The sequence below is a fragment of the Pollicipes pollicipes genome, unplaced genomic scaffold (assembly GCF_011947565.3).
Source record: "Pollicipes pollicipes isolate AB1234 unplaced genomic scaffold, Ppol_2.1 Scaffold_3447;HRSCAF=4054_pilon_pilon_pilon, whole genome shotgun sequence".
In the NCBI taxonomy this organism is placed as follows: Eukaryota; Metazoa; Arthropoda; class Thecostraca; order Pollicipedomorpha; family Pollicipedidae; genus Pollicipes; species Pollicipes pollicipes.
This window is the reverse complement of record NW_023596297.1, coordinates 13557630-13581654: the sequence shown is the minus strand read 5'-3', so window position 1 is coordinate 13581654 and position 24025 is coordinate 13557630. Positions and strand designations below refer to the sequence as shown.

At 47.7% G+C, this 24025-nt stretch overlaps 1 protein-coding gene across 1 annotated transcript in view; it reads right to left on the bottom strand.

The window, feature by feature from the left end:
- Nucleotides 1-6732: 6732 nt before the first annotated feature.
- Nucleotides 6733-24025, bottom strand: part of LOC119092156 (uncharacterized) — a 43958-nt gene continuing 26665 nt past the window's right edge. Inside the window, exons 4-13 of the mRNA XM_037215132.1 lie at nucleotides 23132-23914; nucleotides 20072-20184; nucleotides 19029-19178; nucleotides 17097-17218; nucleotides 15824-15990; nucleotides 13826-13960; nucleotides 10336-10468; nucleotides 9467-9554; nucleotides 7299-7506; nucleotides 6733-6903 (exon numbers count right to left, since the gene is read on the bottom strand). Of these exons, the coding sequence (XP_037071027.1) occupies nucleotides 6733-6903; nucleotides 7299-7506; nucleotides 9467-9554; nucleotides 10336-10468; nucleotides 13826-13960; nucleotides 15824-15990; nucleotides 17097-17218; nucleotides 19029-19178; nucleotides 20072-20184; nucleotides 23132-23914 (2070 nt within the window). The remainder of the gene's footprint in view (nucleotides 6904-7298; nucleotides 7507-9466; nucleotides 9555-10335; nucleotides 10469-13825; nucleotides 13961-15823; nucleotides 15991-17096; nucleotides 17219-19028; nucleotides 19179-20071; nucleotides 20185-23131; nucleotides 23915-24025) is intronic.

The following is a 24025-nucleotide window of genomic DNA, read 5'->3' as shown; positions in this document are numbered from 1 at the left end:
ACAGACACAAAAAGCTGCAGCGGCGGTTTAACGTTTACCAGTTTATTACATATGACGCCTCACTAGTGCTGGGGGCTCATACGCATTTATGCAGCACCGCCATCAACGCAAGCTTCCAAGATGTCCGCAATGCGCTCAATTACGCGTTGCCAGTCATCCTGGCGCTTGCTTTGCATTCACAGCCGAAGGTCGTGTTGCTTCAGGAAGGCTTCACCCCACATATGACCGTGATGACCCTCCTATGGCGCTGCGATCCACACCTCTGCCGCCTACCCTCAGACGCGCGCGGGACGGTTCCTGTCCACCGTCGCCGGGTCAAGCCGGGAGAGGCCCACGCGTCCCACGCGCGCACTGCGCCACATTAAAATTCCCGAAGCAGACCGGTGACTTGGCCATTACTCATTTTCCACCGCAGTCAGACCGCTCGGCGGCGATAACAAATGGAAAAACGCCCGGGCCTCCTCTTGCTGTTTTTCCCGGCCGTTTGGGCGGCCTAGACGGATTAGTTGGCGCCGCTTTTGTGGCGGGTTTTCAACATTCTATCTGGCTGGATGTTGAGATTTTTGATCACCAGATCCATAGCGGAGCGGTAGGCATATTTTCGGTTTTATGTAGTAAATTGTCCCATCGAAGTAGCTGATCACAGACTAATTGCCGTTCCCCTCGCTGTGCCGTACAAAGCAGCACTCATGGCGTCGGCGTAGGCAGCCTCCGTGTGTTCGGTACTGCGGGTCAGCGATACAGCTTGACTGGTATACAACGCCGCCACTGTGGTCATCAGAAACCCGCGGAACTCCACGGTCTGTGGGAAAGCGCCGCTGCCGGAATAAACACGCGTATGCTTCGGGACGTGTCCTTCAACAATGGACAGCCCAGTTTCATAGGCGTTGAGCATGTTGTTGGTCATCACCGATGTAGTTGAGTCAAGAACTACCTTGGTTTCTTAAAGGGAATGTTCCACATAGATAAGACAGTAGCAATAACTTTGCTCCTCGGAGAAAAACAGAAGAATGGTTTTCATTCACTTTCATTCAACGGTTTGAAATTCGCTTCTGCTCTTGTTTCGATAAAGGCAGGCTGCTGAAATATCAGCCCATCTATATCTCCATTCTCCTGGTATTCCTCCGAAGAATAAGGCTATAAATGCTGTATTAGCTATGTGAATAACGTTCCTCGCAAATGCACCGAGCAACGTACGGAATGTTCCATATTTGAAACAAGTATATAATATGATAAGATAAGCTCATTTTTAGCTATTTGTATAATTTTAAGCGGTAAATACTGCCCTAGACAGCACAGTTTCTTTGTTTAGTAAATATGCTCTTCAACACGTCATTGCTTAATTGCGCCACGGAGCGTTTGTGTGACGTTGAGATATTGCTGAACTAGTACAAAATTGTCGCTTGCTTGTAGTACTTCAAGCTCGTCGAGAGATGGCAGCACGGCTGAAGGTGTTCGTTGATCCCAATATCCTTATGTGCTCGTGTTTTGACCCTTTCTCGTAGTGTTGCTGTACACTCATCCGTGAGTTTGGGATGCTTTCCAGTATTTACATACTCGGTCATGGTGTTGTCCTTAAGAAATTCTATTACAAATTTTATTTCAGTAATAACTGCCAACCACGTCCAATTTCTTATATTACGTGGCACAAAACGTGATTCGCGACTGAATCCTGCACGGATTTTTCCACATTAATTGAGGGCCAATTGACGTCCACTGCATTTGGAAATCGTGCTCACGGGCGTCAAATCTCAAGGCTCGAAATAACATTTTTTTGGCCTTGGATGCCGCATGGCCTGCGAGATAGCAGAATTTCAATGGCGTTGCTATGGCGTCATGCATGCCTGAATCGTCTTGAAATAGTCTGTACAAAATGGTTCGCACATCTTCGCGGGGTGCAGTTCAGAAACTAGGGAACGACAGTAGTTCAGAAAAGGACGGACAGAGCCGTGAACCGCACCACACGATGTTTAAAATGGCTCTTTCAGTTCAAAACTCCACAGAAATGTTGCACGCTCCCTTTACGCAAACCGCGGCGATTAATATGGTCCCGCAAAGACAACTGCGGATCCGCGACGGTAAAGAAACCTGCGACGTCATTCTGGGGCCTCAGCAGATAAACGAGCGCGGATGCGATTTGGGAGCCATTTCGGTTACTCGAAACGCTATTGAAACGAGCATTGTCGACGATAGTGGGGATTTGTATTGCCGTTTAATGTTGTCGCTGCGCACATATGTCTTCCAAAAGATATCCCTTCCCATCAATTGAAATATACACCACAGTATGCACAAACTTAAGGGCAAAAGCAACGTTTATTTGTGCTCCAGACACTATTTCCCAGCTCCCTCAGCTCGGAAAATCTCATCCCAACCATTATACGTCATTACTACGTCCTTCTGATTGTACTTGCCCGAATGAGACGCGCGTACCGACAGAGACTAAGAGCATAATGCTCGAGACGCTGATGTTTCCCCACATTCGCTACTGCTTAGCTGTCTGGGGTGCCCGCTCAACTGCACAGAAACAGACTGCTCAAAAACGCTGAACTTCGGCGCCCGCATTTTCTTTAACCTAAATCATCACGATCGCATATCTCTCGCACTGCTTGTGCCGGGATGACCTAAGTGCCTAATATGCTCACCGAACGGGACACGATGACGGCGCGAGGCATTCTGCCAGACGCCCGTGCGCACGAGGCGTTGCGCAAGCGGGTGGCGGGTCGTGCCCCGGTGTCCTCGCGCGCCGCTCGGGCCGCAGCTGACGGTCTGCTGCAGGTCCCGCGAGTGCGCACCGTGTCAGCGCGCCGATCCTCTGCTTCCTGAGCGGCTGGCATGTGAAACACGCCGCCATCAGACGTTCACTTGTCTTCAGCTGTCAGAGCCCTGGTCGCGTAGAAACCGCCTGGTCGCTTACCTGTGATCGAGATCAAGCCGTCGCGCCGTTTTTTATCACTGTGTGCAATTTACATGTGGTTTACGTTCCTGTCCACTATATATGACGTGAATGTGAGAACAGTCTTATCATCGGGGATTATAGATGAAATCTATATTTATATCTATCATTATAGAAAATCTGTGTCCGGGCGCGAGTCCTGCTGTCTTGACTTCGAATCTAGCTCGATTTATGGTGGCTGGGGTCTGAGTCAGACCCAAAAGCTCACCCGTGGCTACGCCATTGATTGTCTGCAGCTAACTAAAAATATTTTCTTTGCATGCCAGTGTTGCAATCTCTGTAGAGCTTCCCGCACTGTTGTGCTGAAAACACACGTGTTTAGGTGTAAAAAGTAGCTTATTAGTAACTTATTTAAAAGTAACTAAGGTTATGTCTCACAACCTTCGGCAGTTCACAAGATACGACAGTGCGGAGCTTGACCAACCCCGGAAAACCAGCAACCAGGAGTTGCAGGGAACATAAGATGAGCCACAAGCATGTTGATATGGTTGTCTGGTGCATGCGACGCACCATATCTCTTAAGTCTTATAGCTCCATAACTGACGTCCAACGTCGCGAAACTTCCCAATCAAAGGTGCCCATTGTTTGGCTAATAAACTGGCGGCCAAAATACCCTTAGTTTGAGCTGCTTGGGTTGTGGAGTCATTGCCTGCACTTTATTTAGGGAGAACTGATCCATTGCCACTCTATTTGCTGCATGGCAATGCATTTTCAGCAAGCTGGCAATGCATTTTCAGCAAGCTGGCATAACATTTCTTGGAGCTCCAAAGCGTATCATTTAAAGGCAGCGTGTTTTGTGTACTGCTCCACAGTGGCTACATGCCCAGTATCAGCAAGCTAGCAGTCGCATTTGAAGTGATCCAGGAACGTGCCTTCCTCTGACCTGCGTGAGTTACCTCGATGTGTTGCCCCATGAGATCATCAAAATTTTCCCAGCGGGTCAGCTAACTTGGACACAACCTGGTGAAAAGCCATCCAGGTGATGTCTGAATAATTAGTGATTTCCTCGATCTCCGTTTCATTCCGCATCCATCACCTTCAGCTAACGGATGTCATTCTCGAACCAGATTAACACGTCTCAGGCAATGCAATTTATTCACAGCTGCAAGGAAATAATGGGACTTAGAGCACACTGCACTGGGCAAACAAACAAAAAAAAAACGATCTTTCAAACTGGAATAACGTGCAAAAAGTTGTGCGCCTGATGGTACTTAGACCAAGAATGCCCTAAACATGGAATTTGTTTTTGGGGAATGCAACATAAAACACTTGAGTTGATTCAGCTGGTACCGGCCGTACGCAAAGGATTCAAGCAAAGGTGTTCTTTAGACTATTTATAACTGCTCTTGCATGTATATGGAGGTCTAGACTTTGGGAAATTTCCATTAGCGCAGGCATAGGCAGGTTTAAGACAGGTATCAAACAAGCATATTCATCTAGTGCAGATACTACGGATAAGACATTACAACAGCCGTTTTGACGAGATGTGCACGTGATAAAGCCTGTCGTAAGTTATTGTGCAAAACCCCTAAAGTGTTACGACGCGAGCCATAACTTTCAACAGCATCATTTAAAAAACTGGTTACTATAAATAGAAGGTAAATGCAGTGAGCATATTCCGTGAAAAATAAACACAGGACACAGACTTCAAATACCCATTGCTGTTGACAAAAAGCAGAGTCGCACACACAACATACATATGCCCATGGCTCACAAGAGAAAGCGGATTTGCTAGCAGGTCACATAACGAAACTTATTTCTAACAAATCAATGATGCTTTTTCAAAACCTGTAATCGAGCCTTATCTTAGCGATGGTGGCATGCCATTGCGATAAAAAAACATGGTCATGATGCACCGCGATTTGTAAATATCTAACACAATGCAATTAATAAGTCATGCGCCATCTTCCGAAACAATGGACAGCCTAAATGTTTCATCGATTAAATTCTAGTTTCCGCTAACGTTGCGTTTCTCCGCGCACCATAACTCGCATATCTCCTGAGAAGAGTCCGTTCGTCAAGCCTTTATCATCCGTGTATCCGTCCAGAATCCTCCTTTCCTTCGGGTAGCGTCCGTTTGCCGTTTGTTGCGCCGTGGTTGTGGGGACAGCCTCTTGATCCGCGCTGGGTGGATCTTCAGTACAGGATCTTGCCTTGCTCATTGACGGCTATCTTCCAGGTCGGCTCTGTCGCCCGGAACACGCGTCCTGGGGACCGATTGTCGATTTTCAATTTGCGTCAATTTTGCGTTGCGTTTTCAATTGCGTCAATGCGTCAATTTTCAAATGGCTGTAAAAAGTTGTTGGCATGGCGTGTTCCTGGGGTGAGTGATCATGCACCCTGCTACACTTCGCGAGCAAGGACCGGCCATGAAACATGAAGGTTATCGGCGCGGACGGGGGAAACGTGTCGTTATGATCATTAGCTGTGGTTTGCAGCAATCGGATTAGTGTAGCAGTAGGCTATTTGCTTACGCTTAAGGTAACACTTTCTTATGCCATTAAGGCAAAATGTCATTACTCATGTCGGAACTGGAGTGAGCACATATATACAAAGATTACGCTGGTCCGATTCGGAGCAAAAAGCAGCCTAAATATTTGATGGCCATTTAGCTGCATTTTTCGCAACACGTTGATCTGAATGTTCCATTTAGGCGGCACGGCATCAGCTCCTTACGATAAGAAACTCAGTTGACAGAGCTCCAGGCGTCTAACTCCAGACTTGTCACTCCGTTAACCCCAAGGCATTTGATTACAAAATCTGCCCAGCCCCCGCAACTGAAGTCATGTCAGGGCGTGAAAGCTTAGTGACTTCATATGCTCCACTAGACAATGACCAATGTCTTTCAAAACTTGTTGATTGATGCCGTACACGTCCACGCCAAGCCACGCCATTTTTCACGCCTAAAGAATCATGCACTACGTCAGACACGACGGCAATGTCCTTGACCGTTTTTCCTCGGTCGCGATAGCGTTTCTTAGATGTGGTAGCCCTACGACGGGAATGCTCGAAATGTGTCAGCATGTTTCCCCATAGCTCACAACATTAGCGCAGGCATTTAGTTTGCTGCCCCAAGCTGCTTCAACCTACTTGGATACACAACTGATAAGTCACCACCCACAACATTTTTTACAATGCCTAGAGCTATTTGCATTAAAATAAAACGATGAAAATAGACTCGCATTAAAGGCTAAGCTGTAAATTATAGCTGTTCCATAATAACGACATGCGGCTGCCATCTTTTAGACACTACGGTGCTGCCCCCTTCGAGACAACCGCGCCCATTGGCTGCCCTTGTGAGGCGCATCGGTTTGTGCCTGGCAATGATCATCTTTATGACCTGTGTGATCAGCGGTTTGCACCTGGCAGTGATCACGTTTATGACTTGTATGATCAGCGGTTTGCACCTGGAAATGCTCACCTTTATGACCTGCGTGATCAGCGGTTTGCGCCTGGCAATGCTTACCTTTATTACTTGTGTGATCAGCGATTTGCACCTGGCAATGCTCACCCTTATGACCTGTGTGATCAGCGGTTTGCGCCTGGTACATTCGCTGTTGTACTCGGGCACGCCCCAACAATATAGACACCATATTCGCGCAATATTTTCGGCATTATTACCTACATTAAAAGCCATTCAGTGTAAAACCCCAAAGCCAAAGACAAGTACAAATTTGGGGCGTTAAAAAGCGTTACGTTCGCGCAAGAATATTCAACAATTTCAAATTCACATAAAGCTTCAGAGCTTGACCTCTGAAATGATCACTACGGCCTGCCGATCACTTGCCTGTGCTATTTTTCTGCCCCGTGTCCTCACGGCGTCCGCACATAAACAGGAGCGTGTTGACGGCCATGAAGAATAGGTACTCCAGTATTTCTACCAGCAGGATCAGTGCAATGCCGAGGTAGAGAGAAAGAGCACCACCCAGACTGCCGATCAAAGTGGTGTACTAAAACAGAAGGGACATTTCTGTTAGTTGCGGTCAATCTTAGCTGAGGTCAACGGCATGCATGTGGGCACGTAAACCGTTTCGATTCGCGAACCTATTACACTTTTTGCCAACAGCGATTGTAGTAGTCTGTTGTAGTTCCACTTTACTCACATTCCATTTTCATTTCATTTGACTCATGCTTGTTTGCTAACTCTCAGGCTTTCGCCAGGAACGCTGTAAGCAATTTGAAAACAAATCGAGGCAACCGCGCTCGTATTCCTGTTTTTTTTTAAAATGACAATGTACAAGTTTTGTGCACCAAGAGTGAGTATTCCACCTGGAACAAAACGTGCTGAATGCACGTGCATACCAGCCCCTGTCTGCAGGTAGCAGGGCTGCTGCCCTACACGCACCGTATAGATCGGACTCTCCTCGATAACATCACTGCTGATGTCTCGGTAGTAGACGTTCAGCTTCGAGAACTGGAGCGCCCACTGCAACATTGCCTCTTCGCTCAGGCTGTCGCTGGTGGACGCGAAGGCGATCCTCTCAAGAATTGAGGTGAGGAAGTTGCCCTGTGGCCACGAGGCGACGGACAACTGCGGCTGATGATCCCGTTCACTGGCGGACGCAAGCGGGCTGTGTCATCGCTCGGCACACGGGACCACGAGTCGGTTAAAAAAGCAGCGCTGCACCGCCTGATATAAAAGTGATTGTTGCTCATTACGTTAAAATGGTCATCAGTTGCACCATATCCACCTGACGTGTTTGTAAATATGTGGTGATCGAGCAATGTCTTATTGGCAAAGAGATTGGCAATATCAGGTTATATCTTAACCATCGCCCAACGAGGGGTGGCTGACAGCCCCCTGTAGCTTTTTTAATAGCTTGGTAGCCATTAAACATACTGTGCTAAATTATTCAGTAGCTGACTTTGACGTCTCTACCCGTCCTCTCTATTTTCAGCGCTTTTGTGAATAGGTCATGATCAATGGCCCCTGTATGAATGTGAGGTAAGTCAGGTTTCCCACCAAATCGACGACACATTTCACTTGCTGGCAGTTGGAATATGCTCTTTGTCTGTTTTATATATGCGATTGAAATTAAAGTCAGCGCTTTTCCGATCTGATTTCGTCTGATAGTGGTGGAGCAGGTCATCAGAGGTCAACTGTCCCATTGCCCTTTTATACAGGAATAATCGCACCTGCATCTGCAAGAATGCTTTACTGCGCTCCATCACATAAGCCTCATTATAGTAGTTTTTCAGCTCTTTTGCGAGGAGCAAAACAATCACTGAATTTTTGGAAGTCATTTGACCGTGATTTCCTTGTTTTTATATGAATAGGTAAGACCTTCTTGAACTAAATATCAGTTGTACCATGTTAATTGTTAATTTCCATCATGTTCAACATTTGATTTAAGGCAGATTTTGGCTGGTGACTTGTTTCAGTGCTGTTGCGAGCAACATAATTTTAAGTAAGTTTATGATCACTTGACCACGGTTTCCTGATAGTATGTCTAAAAAGGAAAGATCTACGTCCAACCAAATGTTGAATTTCGAAATATTCCTCAACACGTAAAAGTATTGCAGCAGGCTGTATTGCAGCAGTATTGCTGCAAAACCATTGCATCAGTTTATCTGCTATAACACTTAATCGGGTTTGATGAAGTCCTCTGGTTGAAAAATAGCCTTGAGTTTAAGGTAGATGTTTTATTTTGCACCGAATTGCGAGGAAACCGCGGTCAAATGACCACTAACCTATTGAACATTTATTTTTCCCTTTTGACATGATTGCAAAGAAGCTGCAGCCCTGATAATCAAAAATTATAAACCATGATTTTGACCAACATACCAGCAACCTTGAGGAATTTCTTGGCCGAAGGTCGCGCTGGATCCGATAAATGTACAACAGATAAGTACCTTTTAACATGGTTTTCGTTGTGGTTTTTGAAGAAAATGCTTGCAGGCAAGCAAAATTTATGTTCCAAAAGTCGAGCAGGGTAGCGACCTTGACTTATTTCTGCCTACAAGCATCATCTGAGATGCCTTACATTTGCATGTGAGTTGTGAAGAAAGTTGCAATATATGCCTGGTACAGTTTGGATGTGCCTGTTCAGCCTTACACTGCTTTGTGTAAGCCGTACACATGATTGCTTCAATGCACTGCAGCGCTTTGTAACCTCGTTTGGTCTGGCACAGAACTTTCTCATGGTTTCGAATACCAATAATACAAAAAGTTAGAAATTTGCGCTGAATGTTTATCGCACCGTCGTAACGTGTATGCCCAACATATGTCAGATATGATAAATATTTGCCCTCGTAAATACGTTTGATCTAAGCCGCTTTAAGGTTAAATGTGTAAAAGGCCGCATGCATAAAATGTCAAACGCACACAAAAGTCAAGCTGGGTATACCAAAGGTATAACCAGCTTAATATAGCGTCGACAATTCAGTACATTTATCCCACGTTCGTAACGCAACAATCTGAATTGTTTAGCATCACCTGTTGCATATATAGCATGATGCTGGTTGCAAGCGCCGAGGAGCAAAAATCGACTGCCACGATCGTCGCTGACTCACTCGCAGGAGGCCGAACATCCACAGTCCGTAGAGCTGGCGTCTGTGCTCATACTATTCACTACCGCTTCCGTGCAGTTGTTGTCCAGTGCTGCATGCGGAGAGGAGATCTGTGAGAGGTCTCACTTCACGCTGGGTGGAGGGTCGAAGCCGGAGCGACTATACTGGACGCCGTTGTCACGTCCCAACGTCAAATCGGCGCGCAAAGTGCAAGGACCAAGACGAATGAATGGATGGATGTGGGGGGAAAACATCAACGGCATTGGCGTGGTCATTCGCTTGAGCAGTCCAATGTCCCGTAGTTTGCGTGTCATCGTATACTTAAACCGCTGCTGCTGGGCGTAAATGTACGTCGCGGAAGCGCGCCACTTAAAATATCAAGCTGGAGCACAGCTACTATTCGCAAGTTTGATCTATTACTGCTACAGTGTATGGAGGAGGTCTGATCAATTACTGATGTTTTGGTCCGGCCTGATATTTTCCAGAGGTACTAACGTTATTTAACGCAAACAGCGAGTACAATTGCGGAGAACTAATTACACCATATGACGATATGTCATCGTATGTCATGCTATCAGAAAGAAACGCATTGAGCATTGATTAAGCGTCTCTGCCGAGGGGAACAAAATAGCCACATACACGACGCAATGTTGTTTCACATTTGTCGCACTCCCTACCCGCGTTTTGCGACACACCGAAAACAACCTCGGGGTGAATTATGATTCGGGCTCCAGACACGAAGCTGATGACCAAAACACGCCAATATTGTGCGCGGGTCTTCATCCTTCCCCCCCCCCCCCCCCACACACACACTGAGTTTGCCTCGCTGAAACCGTTATCCGCCCAGACAAGCCGCTGGTCAGGCTGCTCACAGTTATAGCTGAGGTCGCACGCCTCTCCTATGGCCTGCCGCCTGCCCTTCGCGGTGAATGTCAGCGGGTACAGGGTGTGGTGGCAGCCGCACGCGCGCACTATCTGCAGCTGCAGGCAGATCCGGTGGCACCCCTGCCGAGGGAGCACATGCTAGGGTTAGGGCGGAGCACACGTTGGGACTGGGCTAGATAATTTGCCTGCAGTTGTGGCCGTGTAGCTGCGGTATAGCTAGGACAGCGATTGGCGCAAACCTCGCAATATTGCCCTGCTTTCCATTTCAGACAGCATCTCAACTTAGAATGCCAATCGTATGACATTTTTCAGATCTGAACCACTTTGTGGATGAGCTCGGCTATCAAATTTCGATCCCATCAGCTGAGCTCAGCAAGACCACAGCCCTAAGTGAAATCTACAAAAGTGAGAGTAGCTTTATCCAGCAACGCATCGCATAGCAGGATGGGCACATGTATCTCACCCAGCATTTTCACAATTTTACCTGCGCCAGCCCCCTAATTTTTGGTTTTCGCCCAGTCATTAAGAATACGCTGGCAATCCTATGCTTTGTATGACCCAGCAAGTGGCCACGCAGAGTGTTTGAGGGGCATGAGTCTACGAGGCACACGATCTGCCCATCAAGAGTGAGCGCTCGGTAGGATGCCAACAGCCACTCACGGTGCCGTAATTAGACATGCGTAGGCAAACTCAGACATCCAGTGTGCCGTAAGTAGACATGCGTAGGCAAACTCAGACATCCAGTGTGTCGTAATTAGACATGCGTAGGCAAACTCAGACATCCAGTGTGCCGTAAGTAGACATGCGTAGGCAAACTCAGACATCCAGTGTGCCGTAATTAGACATGCGTAGGCAAACTCAGACATCCCGTGTGCCGTAAGTAGACATGCGTAGGCAAACTCAGACATTCAGTGTGTCGTAATTAGACATGCGTAGGCAAACTCAGACATCCAGTGTGTCGTAAGTAGACATGCGTAGGCAAACTCAGACATCCAGTGTGTCGTAATTAGACATGCGTAGGCAAACTCAGACATCCAGTGTGTCGTAATTAGACATGCGTAGGCAAACTCAGACATCCAGTGTGTCGTAATTAGACATGCGTAGGCAAACTCAGACATCCAGTGTGTCGTAAGTAGACATACGTAGGCAAACTCAGACATCCAGTGTGCCGTAAGTAGACATGCGTAGGCAAACTCAGACATCCAGTGTGTCGTACGCCTGCTCGCATCTGGTTCTTTCATTTCCTGAACTTACAGCTCGGCAGTTCGTATGAAACTGTGGCGCCAAGTAACATTGGAGCTAATTATGATTATGAGCTAATTATAATTATGAGCTAATGGTAAAAATTATGGCTGAACAAATTGCCCCGGCTCCCGTCCGCGTGCCATTTACTGATGTGCGCACACCGTTTTTACCAGTTACCGTCGTTGGCTATTATTAGCCACATTTACATAACATCTCAGAAATGCTATCAGATTGGCACAAAACTTCGACAAACTAAGCATATGCGCTCGCCAGCGTTAGCGCGTCAGCCGGTATGAAACGAGGCGTATATCAAACGCAAGGCTTCAACTTACCCGCGTAGTTTTGAAATGCGTTCGATTAGCAGCGCTTTTATGGCAACAGGTCAGCTCAACACTGGCACTCAGGTTATAGCTGAGTTTGCACGCCTCTCGACATAGAGCCGTGGAGTACGTCCAGACACCTTAATTACAAACCTTGAACCTTGTGGATCTCTCGTGGAGCGGGCGGTTGCTTGTGAGATTATGTTGCGACTTTTTCATTGTGAGTGTCAGCGATAGGTTGAGCTGCCGTCAAGAACGTGTCGAAGATCTAACGCGGCTGAAAACAATATGGGGAATTGAAACTTTGTGTTCTGAGAACGCATCGTCCCATTTAAGACGCGCTAATGCTGGTCGGCTCGTATGCTTAGCTTCGTGCCAATCGCGTCGTTCGTGAAAACATTTCTGATATGCTTTGTAAGCGCGGCTAAGGTGTCCTTGCCACCATGGCTGCGCTTATTCTGGTTATGTCTGTTACATTTCGCCACGGTTTGATACAATTTCGATGTTCTTCTAACATCCTCGACAAGGTGGCGACAGCTGGCAACCCTATGTAAACGGAGCTATTGAGCCTAGAAAAGACTCGATGCCAGTCGGATTTCAGCTACGTACGCGTCACAATCCAAATTTTGCATTTGGAATAGCTGAGGTTCAAACCGTTATGAGTTAAGAGCTCCTCTTCCTCTTATTTGACAGTTATCGACTTGCAATATACTTTTAGGTACTGGTTAAACCCCGTCACCAAGCAAACATAAGCGCGGCTTGAAAATTCCTATTTTAACGACAGAACCTGTTTGCTTGATAACGTCGCTTAACCAGTATCACCTGGTGATTAAGAGGCGATAGCGGTAGGCATGGCGTTTCTGTGCTCATGATGCCGAAAAATCAAGAAATCAGGTATTGTCTTGCTTACAGCGAGACTCAAACTGAAGAATTGTGATAACTAGCATTCTAGAATTCTACAATTAGGCTAACTGGAAGGACAGCGGTCTGATTGTTAGCCAATGCTTCCTTCATCTCTCTGCTGCCCATGCATGCTCTGTCTTTTCAGATAGGAACGTCTCAACCCGGATGGTTGCCATTCTCTGCTCTTCCATTGTGACCGGCAGGGAGCGACTTGTTTCGCCTTGGCACGAACTGCCACAACTGCATGGTAGGTATGTCAAAAAACAGCTCTTCGTATGTTCCTCAGGTGTCGGTGGCCTGATTTTGGTAGTCATTCTTCGAGTTGCTTAAGGTGCATTCAGCACCTTCCGCAGACTTTCGTGCCGCATTGTTCATTCATTCTTCTGATGTTTTCTGATAAACGCTCAAAGTTATGACACCGCTCCTGCTATCTTTCTTTGGCTGCTTCGGCTGCTTTACGCTGGTCCAAATTTCTGCCTTTCGGCAGACATCCACCACTTTGACTTCCATGACATATGCCAGCAACCATATCAGTAAGCGGAACATCGACATCAGTCCAAAAGGGCCCCCAATTCTGCGAAAAAATTCCCAAATATCCAAGAGATGAACAGGATCAGGGTCCAACAATGAAATCCTCTCACTCGCGGTTAGCTCAGTGGTAGAACGCTGGACTCTTATCCAAAAGGGCCCGATACAAATTTCAGTCATTCCAGGAATAAAATTTGATCGTGACGCGTACACGAATGAGGATCGAGCTTCATCCAACCCTTCTCAAAACTCAGCTGCTTCTGACGACGGCAGGAGGAGCCACTGAATGAAACGCTATGCACATACTAGCACATCATACGAGCACATAGTTTGAACAACTGTTTCATTCATAATGTGAAGTAGTACATCGCCCCAATCATTCCGTAAAGCTGGCCTAAAGACGTCGGCGAATCGCCAGAGACTCTCATGAAACTGAGGCTTGGTGCTGAATGAGGCTGACCAAACAGCCTCCGAGACCTACGGGGAGGGTGAAGCGCTCCCCAGTGGGGCTGCTGGCGCCGGTTTCCTCGTCAAACATGACGGGCTCCACCTCCACTTGCGACCATCGGCGGTAGCAGTTGGACTGGTACGGATGCTCCTGGCGGATGATCCGAGTCTGCAAACACCGACAGAAAACGGAGCGCAGGCTTGACGCTAGTCCGGCCTCAGTTTCTGCAGACGTGAGTCCGGGAGAAATAAAACACTGCCGCAAGTCCGGAAGAGATAAAACACTGCTTTACTGCAAGAAATGTGTGACGGCAGGTGACATAGGGCACAAGGATTGTGCATAAAACGCTGTTCCGAGTGTAATGCAGTGTAGTGTGGGTATCAATTGTGTCCAGATTGTTAAAAACGAGGAGGATATATCCATCATCGCCATGCTTCTTACACACCACATGTTCAAGTTTGCAGACACGCTCGGACATAAGTCGAGCTCCCCTTTTTATTAATGCCATGAAATAGACAAAATCAGCATCGCTGTTGTCGACATTTAGCAAGACTTATACAAAACCGGATCCAACACCTAGTTTTCAAGGCCGACTTTGACTTTTGCGACAGCGTATGGCGAATCTGAAACGTGATGTCACTTTCGCCGTCATGGAGACCATGGCTTAGAGTTGCTCTTCCTTGAACCCGTTATTGGGCCTACAGATCGAGTTTACACATGATAACACCGCAGTGCCATATGCGGGAAATTGTTACACTGCAATAGTCACAAAGAGTTAATGTTTTCGCTCACATGTATGCATTCTGCAAACCCGTGTACTCCTATGCTTCAACACGTGGTACTCAATACTTCTTGGTTCGCTCGTCAAGGTGCCGGTAATTGTAGTCATAAAGCATCGCAAAGAGTAGAGAGAGAGAGAGAGAGAGAGAGAGAGAGAGAGAGAGAGAGAGAGAGAGAGAGAGAGAGAGAGAGAGAGAGAGAGAGAGAGAGAGAGAGAGAGAGAGAGAGAGAGAGAGAGAGAGAGAGAGAGAGAGAGAGAGAGAGAGAGAGAGAGAGAGAGAGAGAGAGAGAGAGAGAGAGAGAGAGAGAGAGAGAGAGAGAGAGAGAGAGAGAGAGAGAGAGAGAGAGAGAGAGAGAGAGAGAGAGAGAGAGAGAGAGAGAGAGAGAGAGAGAGAGAGAGAGAGAGAGAGAGAGAGAGAGAGAGAGAGAGAGAGAGAGAGAGAGAGAGAGAGAGAGAGAGAGAGAGAGAGAGAGAGAGAGAGAGGAGAGAGAGAGAGAGAGAGAGAGAGAGAGAGAGAGAGAGAGAGGAGAGAGAGAGAGAGAGAGAGAGAGAGAGAGAGAGAGAGAGAGAGAGAGAGAGAGAGAGAGAGAGGAGAGAGAGAGAGAGAGAGAGAGAGAGAGAGAGAGAGAGAGAGAGAGAGAGAGAGAGAGAGAGAGAGAGAGAGAGAGAGAGAGAGAGAGAGAGAGAGAGAGAGAGAGAGAGAGAGAGAGAGAGGAGAAGAGAGAGAGAGAGAGAGAGAGAGAGAGAGAGAGAGACGAGAGAGAGAGAGAGAGAGAGAGAGAGAGAGAGAGAGAGAGGAGAGAGAGAGAGAGAGAGAGAGAGAGAGAGAGAGAGAGAGAGAGAGAGAGAGAGAGAGAGAGAGAGAGAGAGAGAGAGAGAGAGAGAGAGAGAGAGAGAGAGAGAGAGAGAGAGAGAGAGAGAGAGAGAGAGAGAGAGAGGAGAGAGAGAGAGAGAGAGAGAGAGAGAGAGAGAGAGAGAGAGAGAGAGAGAGAGAGAGAGAGAGAGAGAGAGAGAGAGAGAGAGAGAGAGAGAGAGAGAGAGAGAGAGAGAGAGGAGAGAGAGAGAAGAGAGAGAGAGAGAGAGAGACGAGGAGAGAGAGAGAGAGAGAGAGAGAGAGGAGAGAGAGAGAGAGAGAGAGAGAGAGAGAGAGAGAGAGAGAGAGAGAGAGAGGAGAGAGAGAGAGAGAGAGAGAGAGAGAGAGAGAGAGAGAGAGAGAGAGAGAGAGAGAGAGAGAGAGAGAGAGATGTTACCTCCTTCAGTGAGATAGAGTTGACACTGGCCGGTGCGATGTCCATACCCGCCTCGTCCACCAGCGGGAACACGTCGCTGCTGTGTATGGTGACGCGGGCGCCTACCGTCTGGGATACCGTCGACCGCATGTAGTCGCTCGCGTCCAGATAAAGCACCAACTTGAGGCCTGCCGTGCAAATTGGTCGAAGTTAAGATGGCACGACCAGCCACTGGCGTGATGCCAGGACGACGGTCTTGTGCGCAGGGGCATCGCTTTCTGAAATCGGTTGTGGGGGAGGGGCTGGGTGGGGTCTGCTGGAAGGGTGACAAAATCTACTCCTCAAGCCTGAATCCTTTTGGATTTCGGCCATTTTGATTTGCGTCTTCGATGTTGAAATGAGAATATCTGTTTCAATTTTTGGTAGATTAAAAAAATGTCTTCCTGCACAGAAATGACTTTCCATCTCAAGCTTACGTGGGTTGCCTTTTTGTTAAAAGCGTTGAATATGACGTAATTCACGGAAAAGCATCCGAGTAAATCTTCGTAAGGGATCACTGATGACTACCACTGTTGCTGATTGCGTTGTATATCACCACAGCACAGATTGTGTGACAAATACACTTTTGAAAATACACCACTGTTGAAAGGACATGCAAAAAGGACAGGACCGTCCAGATACAAAGTCGTATCTGGACGGTGCTGTGCTTTTAAAAGCTACCGCATATTGCAGTCAGTGGCTGTTCATTCCAATCCAAGCGTTATCGTTTGAAAACTTTCAAACATTTGCTGAGCGGCTTAATTAACTGAAACGCACCGTCTTCATTATAATTTTAAATAAAAGGTTTTTTGGTCGATACGGGACCGGTCCGTTCCCATCCAGAAATCTTCAGCTGCAGGTCCCAGCCCAGCATGGAAACCGCTTATTTGCAAGCCGTAAATTACATATCATCTGCGCGCCTTACACAGTTCATTTCAGCAATGGAAATGCACAGCAAAACGACGGACCGCCATAACGTGCCAGACAGTGTTACAGTATGGACAGAGACAGTGCTGCTCTAACATACAGACAGTGTTGCTCTAACATACAGACAGTGTTGCTCTAACATACAGACAGTGTTACTCTAACATACAGTGTTGCTCTAACATACAGACAGTGTTGCTCTACATACAGACAGTGTTGCTCTAACATACAGTGTTGCTCTTAACGCCTCGATGGAGCGCCATGCCTGCTCACTGGTACGGGCAAATTGGCTGCGGAGGTCCGGAACAGAACGCCAGGAGAAGTGGCTTACCGTAATTCGCCCCTGTCAGCGTTGTGTTGCGATGCCCTGCTGCCCTATCTGCAGTGCCGGAGATGTTGCCGTTGAAGACGTAGCAGTTGCCGTACGACGCTGTGCTGATCTGTCTGAAGAAGCTGCGGCGAAATCAGGACGCATCGGCAATGTTTCCTTCCGTGAAAGCCGCTTGTATAGCGTTACCGTGCGGCCGCGGCAGCCGCCCCACTGGGGTGTCCAAAGAGACCCTATGTGCCCTGATGTGTTGTCGCTACCTCAGACCTTGTTACCGTCGGCCATACCTCAGAAACTAGAGTCGATAACTGATACCTCACAAAATGCTGGGTTGGCAATGCTTCATTACTGTGTGCTGTGGTGTACTGCCGATGAGCACTTACCTCCCTGATAATCTTCAAACACGACATCCGCGTTTTCAGCGACTGTAATGGAGTCAAACAACTGTAGGCTCTTGACAAGCTAGTATATGCCGGTTCATGTCTCACAGCTCTTACACTTGTGGCGCGGATGCAACCGTTTAACCGACCCGAACCGTTTAACGGGCCGTCTTACGTAACAGAGGCAACCCAATTTTTGCTTGGCGCGTTCAGTCTCTTTAGAGCTGCGTTCTCCAAACGTCATCACTCGGCGCGCCGCATAATGAAATACAGCATAGGCGGCCAGCCGGGAACCAAACACGAGACGCTTCCATGATCCGGCGCTGGGATATGTAGGGGTTCCGTGTTCGCAAATAACGTGCACTCAGCTAGTTTGCAAGGTTTGATGACAACGATGCATCAGATAGGTTTAAGTCACACATTTTTGTGAAGGAGAACAAGAGCTGCATGATGCTCGCCTTAGCTGTAGATTTGTGCTAACTTGCTGCTTTTAACACGTGCCCGGGTCGCCTGGTTGAATGCCTTTCGCTCAGTTGGGGGACAATTTAGCCCCACTTTGTGTACAATTCAGATTGGTGTCTCGATTGCCCCTAGACTTCCTCATGCAACCACCGTGAAGCTAGACTGCCGATTTTAAGCAAAAGGTCAGTGAGGTCAGGTAGCCTTCTTTGACATTTATACGGTTAAGGTGACCAAATACCTACGAGATTGGTCCGATTTCGTCATTCTAATAAACGCCAGGGATTACTCTAGGCGGTATGTTCCTAAGAACAAAATGTTGACCTGAGCCATTTCAGGTCAGTGACCTACTCTGACCTTTGAGAATCCATGGAACATGTCTGTTGCGATCTCTGTTAATGACAAATTCGAAATGAGCACCAGAAACTCCTCAATAGAATTGGTTGCATTCATATCCCCAATTAGTCTACTGCCTAAGAAACTATCTCACATATGTATGGCTTTAGCTAACAGCTCCGTTGTTGCATCACCTTGAACGACTCCCTAGAAATGACCTTCGCTAACAGCCATGACCTGGCTTTATCTTAACATATGCGAGTAACATTACAAAATGCATCAAATTTGGACGACAAAAGATCCGCTTTTCAATTATCTACAGCTATACAAAATTAGGTGCGGTTCACGCCGCGTTGTTCGGAAATCATTCTGGAAAAACCTTCGGTGGAGGGCGCAATTTGACCCCCAGCCGAGCGCGTGTAACCGCTGCGTCATGGTTAACAGAGTGCAAAATAGCAAAACAATCTTCTAGTGGAACCTGCTTTGTTCCAATGGGTTGCACATATATCTCTTTAATATATTACGTATCACCTAAAAAGACATAAAACAGCAGTATACCGATTTTCACAAAGGCACAAATGAGAATAAAACGCGTTTTTTTTTGTTGGTGCGGTGCGTCGTCACGCACTATCCAACACAATCATTACGATATTTTTGTGGTCATATCCAAGAGCGGTGCCTCCCTTCAGGAGCTATAAGGCTATGCTTGTGCTGAGTTCCCGTTGAGCCCGTGGTCTACACCCTGAACAGTGATGCTTACTCTTTATTAAGGCAATCTCTTCCGTTGTAGCTGCAGGACCTGATGAACTCCTCGAAGGGTTGTCCCACCGATTTGCGAATGTCTTCTGTCAGGTTCATGAAACTGGCGTAAAAATCCATATCGCTGTCGTAGATCTCATCTTGGCCCATTCTGCAAAGAAAGACTAGGTACTGAACAAAACATCCGCTGCCATGGACGTTTGTGGAGGCATCAGCCTTCTGCAAAATGTCACAGCTATCAGCAAGGCCGTATATTTCAGGCGTATGTTGCTATTGTTTACACCTTAATCGGATGACCCGCAAAATCTTCGATCGCAACGCTGAACGTTGGTTTGAAAGGTGATCACACATTGCTCGAATATCTGAGCAACTATGAATGCTGATACGGCATGAAGTCATTATCCCCCTTAACTTTTGAGAAATATTAATATGCGTATGGACTGTAGCATATGTTGAAAGTAAGCGTGGCAGCAGCACTGCATGGAGCGCGATGCAGACCTTTCCAACACACTGCCAGTTGTGTCTTCAACGACTATAGTCTGGGCACAGAGCAGGCATCTGTCCCAAAAGCTAAGTTTAGAGTCCGCGTTCGAGCCCGAGCGTCTTGAGAGTTGAGTCTGAGAGTAATGTTATCTTACACAATGTAACCCTAGTCCCTGTAAAGTACCCTCACATTACGATAGCCCTTGTTCCGGACTGCGCGTGCTGGAGTCACAGCTCGAGACCATTAATTGCACTGAAGAGTCCGATTTCGAGCCGTAGGATTTGGGTCTAATTCCTGGTCGAAGGTCCATCAGTTCCGCAAAGCAAAAAGCCAATTCGATCCCCTCAGTTCCGAAGAAATCGCACAGGGCGAAGAAGGCTGAGTTGTCAGAAACAAAGGTTGTCAGAAATAAAGATCAGTCGGGACAGCGCATGTAGTACGCACCGTATAGACAACACAATAATCGAACTGCATATTACTGGATGAAAAACAGTCTCTTCTTCACGCTTTCTAAACCAAAGGCTTCGAATTTTCCAGCAACTCGTCTGTTTGCCACTCACCCCGTGTCGAACCAATTGATGTCGCCAGCATCAGTGTAGGATGCTTCGGTGTAGGATGCATCAGAGTAGGGTGCTTCACGCCGCCGGCGCGCCGATCGCTCAACCATGGCGGCCTGTAACAAATCCGCCACGTTGCAATGGTCCCATGCATGTATGTCAGAAAGAGTTGTGGACTGAGCGCGACGCAAACAACACGCTCCTCAAATTTTAGAATTGGGTGAGCTCAAAGATGTAGGTTGCATTGCTCCGCGCGGTGTTAGGCCAGAAACAGATCAACATAGCATCAAGCGGACGCGCCACCATGTTGATAATTGAGCAGTTTCCTTTCCACGATACTCGCAACGCGCTGCTCTCGAATAATTTGAGCTAACTGAGAGTCATATAATTGGCGCTTATAAGCCTTTGTGAGCCGTGTGAGCCATCTGTTGTCTTGAAACGGGATGCGGTCGCGCTTTTACACCCAACAACTCTGCAACTGTCGAAAATTTCTGTAATTTTACTCTTAAGGTATTTTGAGCCTTGCGAGATCAATGGAGGCGTTTTTTGGGCTCCTGGTTCAGTTCACCGTAAGCCGTTGTGACAATATGCATTTTTGCAGCAGTTTCAGATTTTCCATTTGAGTCCTTAATCTTCCTGAAGTTCGCAGTGACAATCAAAGGATCCTCGCAGAACTCCCTTCACCGGTATTCATGACTGCAATGTTCTACAGCATTCGCAACAACGTTAAGTTCACATCTCTGAGATGTGTTAACCTTGCGTTTGTGATCATCGCTTCGGTTGTTCGCAGCCCATTTCGAAATTTAACGATCCCAGTGTTCAATGACTCATACCAACATGGTGGACTTACGATTAAACCTTTCCTCACCAACATGCTGCACCCTGTGCTACTTCCAGATCTACGCACTATTGTAAAAAAGCTGGTGAGGCATAAAACCTGCAGAAAATTTCACTGTTCAGGGAATGAGCTGAGTTTAAGGTAATGAAAACCTACGACAATGGGGAGCGCTCGGTTAGTTTTGCTTCCCGTTACAACGCTGACATGACCAATCACGCTGTGTTTAGGCTTCCAGCCCAAGTTAATTGACGTTTACTTTTAGATTCATCCATCGTTTCCCATGCTGAATAGCCGCTTCTCCCATAAATCCGTGTCATTTATTGCCTTCATTTTATTTCGTGCATGTGTTCCGATTCTCACTATACCCCTCGCTGACGTATTCTCCCCTTCTGCAATGGCCTCCGGCCTGTAAATTCCGCCCTCTACCGCCCCCCCCCTACCCCCTCCCCCTCCCGCCTACTCCATCCAGTACCGCTTCCTAATATGCGCTAGATTGAGATGTGTCAACTTTAACTTCACGCCCGTAATTCATTCTCCTTTCCTTTCCGACACGCCGGCTGTCTTCACTTGAGAGATTATCATTACCATGATTTGTTATCATTCGGGTGGAGTGGTAACATCTCACAGCTAACACGCCGTTACCGTCCAGTCCAGAGTGACTCGTCATTATTCGTTATCACCCAGGTGGCGTCAGGACCCATGAAGAGGTTTTCGAACACCTGCCGCTCTAGGACCTCGGGCTGAGGTCATTTTGTCGGTTACCAAATACGGCACTTCCTGTAAACGGCTTTACGCACTCCTTGCAGCATCCTACTCCCAGTCGCACCCTCTATTACTTCTGGTGGGCATCGTTCTTGTTTCCTATAAAAGCATTCCGAACTGACTGCTCCTCTCTGACATCCTGACTGACACTCTGACTGCCCCTCTCTGACAACTGACATCCGTGTCGCGCTGAATAAGAAACCGTCCGGTTTGTCGCCACGAAGACCGAGGAACTAAATATGTGTAGTGAAATTCCCCCGATGCGCATAATTTTCTTCAGAGCTTCATTGAACTATCCCCAATTTTTGCATTGAAATTTGTATGTCTGTAGCGCCATTTAGTGGAAGTGCTACTTATTCAGCAATTACATACCCGATTTAGTGGCCAATACCACCGCATTGCGACCCAAATGGTAAAGTTCCTAAACTGGTAAATCAAACTTCCGAAATTACGCATGTTGTTAAGTGCGTCTACGTGGTTACGAAATAAAGTGCAAACTGGGTGAAAAACATTAGAGGGCGATAGTCTATCTAGGAGAGTCCATGCGCCCTATTCGTTTGAGACATAATGTATACCTGCGAGATGCTAAAAAACAGGGAATACCGCTTTCGGTGACCATTTTTGGCAAAACACGCTCAGGCTGCAACCAGTGAAGTGTGGAGACTATACCCCACTGAGAGCTAAAAGTCCCCTACAGAGCACAGGACCATCCAGACAGTAAAATTGGGAAATCTGTTCCCATAAAAAGTCGGCGACCAGACCTTAGCGTATATGGCTCATCATGGGCGATTGTGCGGATGTGATAAGTGCCTTGATGCGTGATACGTGCTACCTTAAGATCGTTCACATGTATAAATGATGCTTGACGCGTGATGCGCGATGCCTGTTCAACTGAAATCGCTTGTGCGTATAACCGATGTGTGATGCGTGATACCTGTTTACATGAAATCGCCTGGATGTTTGAATGTGGCGCGATGCGTGATGCCTGTTTGCGTGAATTCGTTTGCATGTACAGGCATTTTTCGCATATTACAATTCTTAGATATGCACTGCACCATAGTAGTGGCTAGCAACTCCTTGTTTGATCCCCTGAATGTTGGTGACCTGTGCAATCTCTGGCTGGCTGCTTAAAAAAAAACCCTGAAAAATCGAGTGAGGTCGGCAAGCAATTCAGAATGTACTACTCATGTACTCTTTAATAAAGGCATGTTGCCGAAATATCAACGCATCTATGCCTTCATTTTCCTGGTTTGTCTATGAGAAATAAGGTTTTTACTACTGCCTTATCTGAGAGACCTACGCTCGCACTAAATCTTTTTTTGCTGGTTTGGGCTAAATCGCAAGTGACGATCAATTCTGTGCTGTTTGCAAATGCGCCTTTTAGAACTGGTCTATTTGCAGCATGATACTGAACGGGCCAGGGCCGACCCCGGGCAACTGCAAAAGGGTTGCTGTGCCGCTACCTTCAGCGTTCTCCATTCTGTTGGAAACGACGCAGCGAGGTCCAGGGCGTTCCGTCTCCTGCGCGCCTGCCCCTTCGGCGCCGCCTCCTGATCGGCGCCGGCCTCGTACTCCTGACTCGACGCCGTCTCCTGACCGGCCCCGGTCTCGTAATCTTGACTCGACGCTACCTCCTGATCGGCGTCGGTCTTGTAGTCTTGACTCTGCTCTGCCTCCTGATCGGCGTCCACCTTGTAATCCTGACTCGGGCACTCGCAGTCGAGCAACCGCATCACAACACTGCTGTTCAGTATTGCTGCGGCGGCAGACTGCTCCAGCTGGCAGCAATTTTCAATCGTGTTGGCGTAACAAGGGGAGTCCCGGATGAAGTCTGGTATAAATTCATAAAGGTAGACGAGCGTGTGCAGTACCAAGCAGCCAATTTCCAGGGTGTCCATGCAGGAGGAAAGCGTGATGACCTTCTGCAGAGGAGCGCTGTCCGGGAGCTCGAACAACCTGTGGAGTAGCTTGCTGCACATGACGCTGTTTTGGTTGCAGATGGTGACGGCCGGAAACGTGACGCTGTCCTGGTAATCGATGGTGAAGTCGGTGGTGACTGGGTACTGAAAATATTTCTTCAGCAAGTTGGTGACGTCGTTGAGCGTGACGGCCAGGCCGGCCAGAAACAGGCAGCACCAGAAGAAGCGGCGGAATGGATTCGCCGTCCTGCCAGCGTTGTTGACGCCCACCACGGACGTCTCACTGACGAACTGGGCCGTGGTGCGGCACCACACGCCCCAGAGCGACTCCCGCCCGGCGGCGCCGCTCGGTCCGACACTGGCGCCGGGCATGGCTGCCGTCGGCTGCGGCTGACCTGGTCTAGCGCCGGCCACCGTCTGACCCCGGCCAACCGCCGT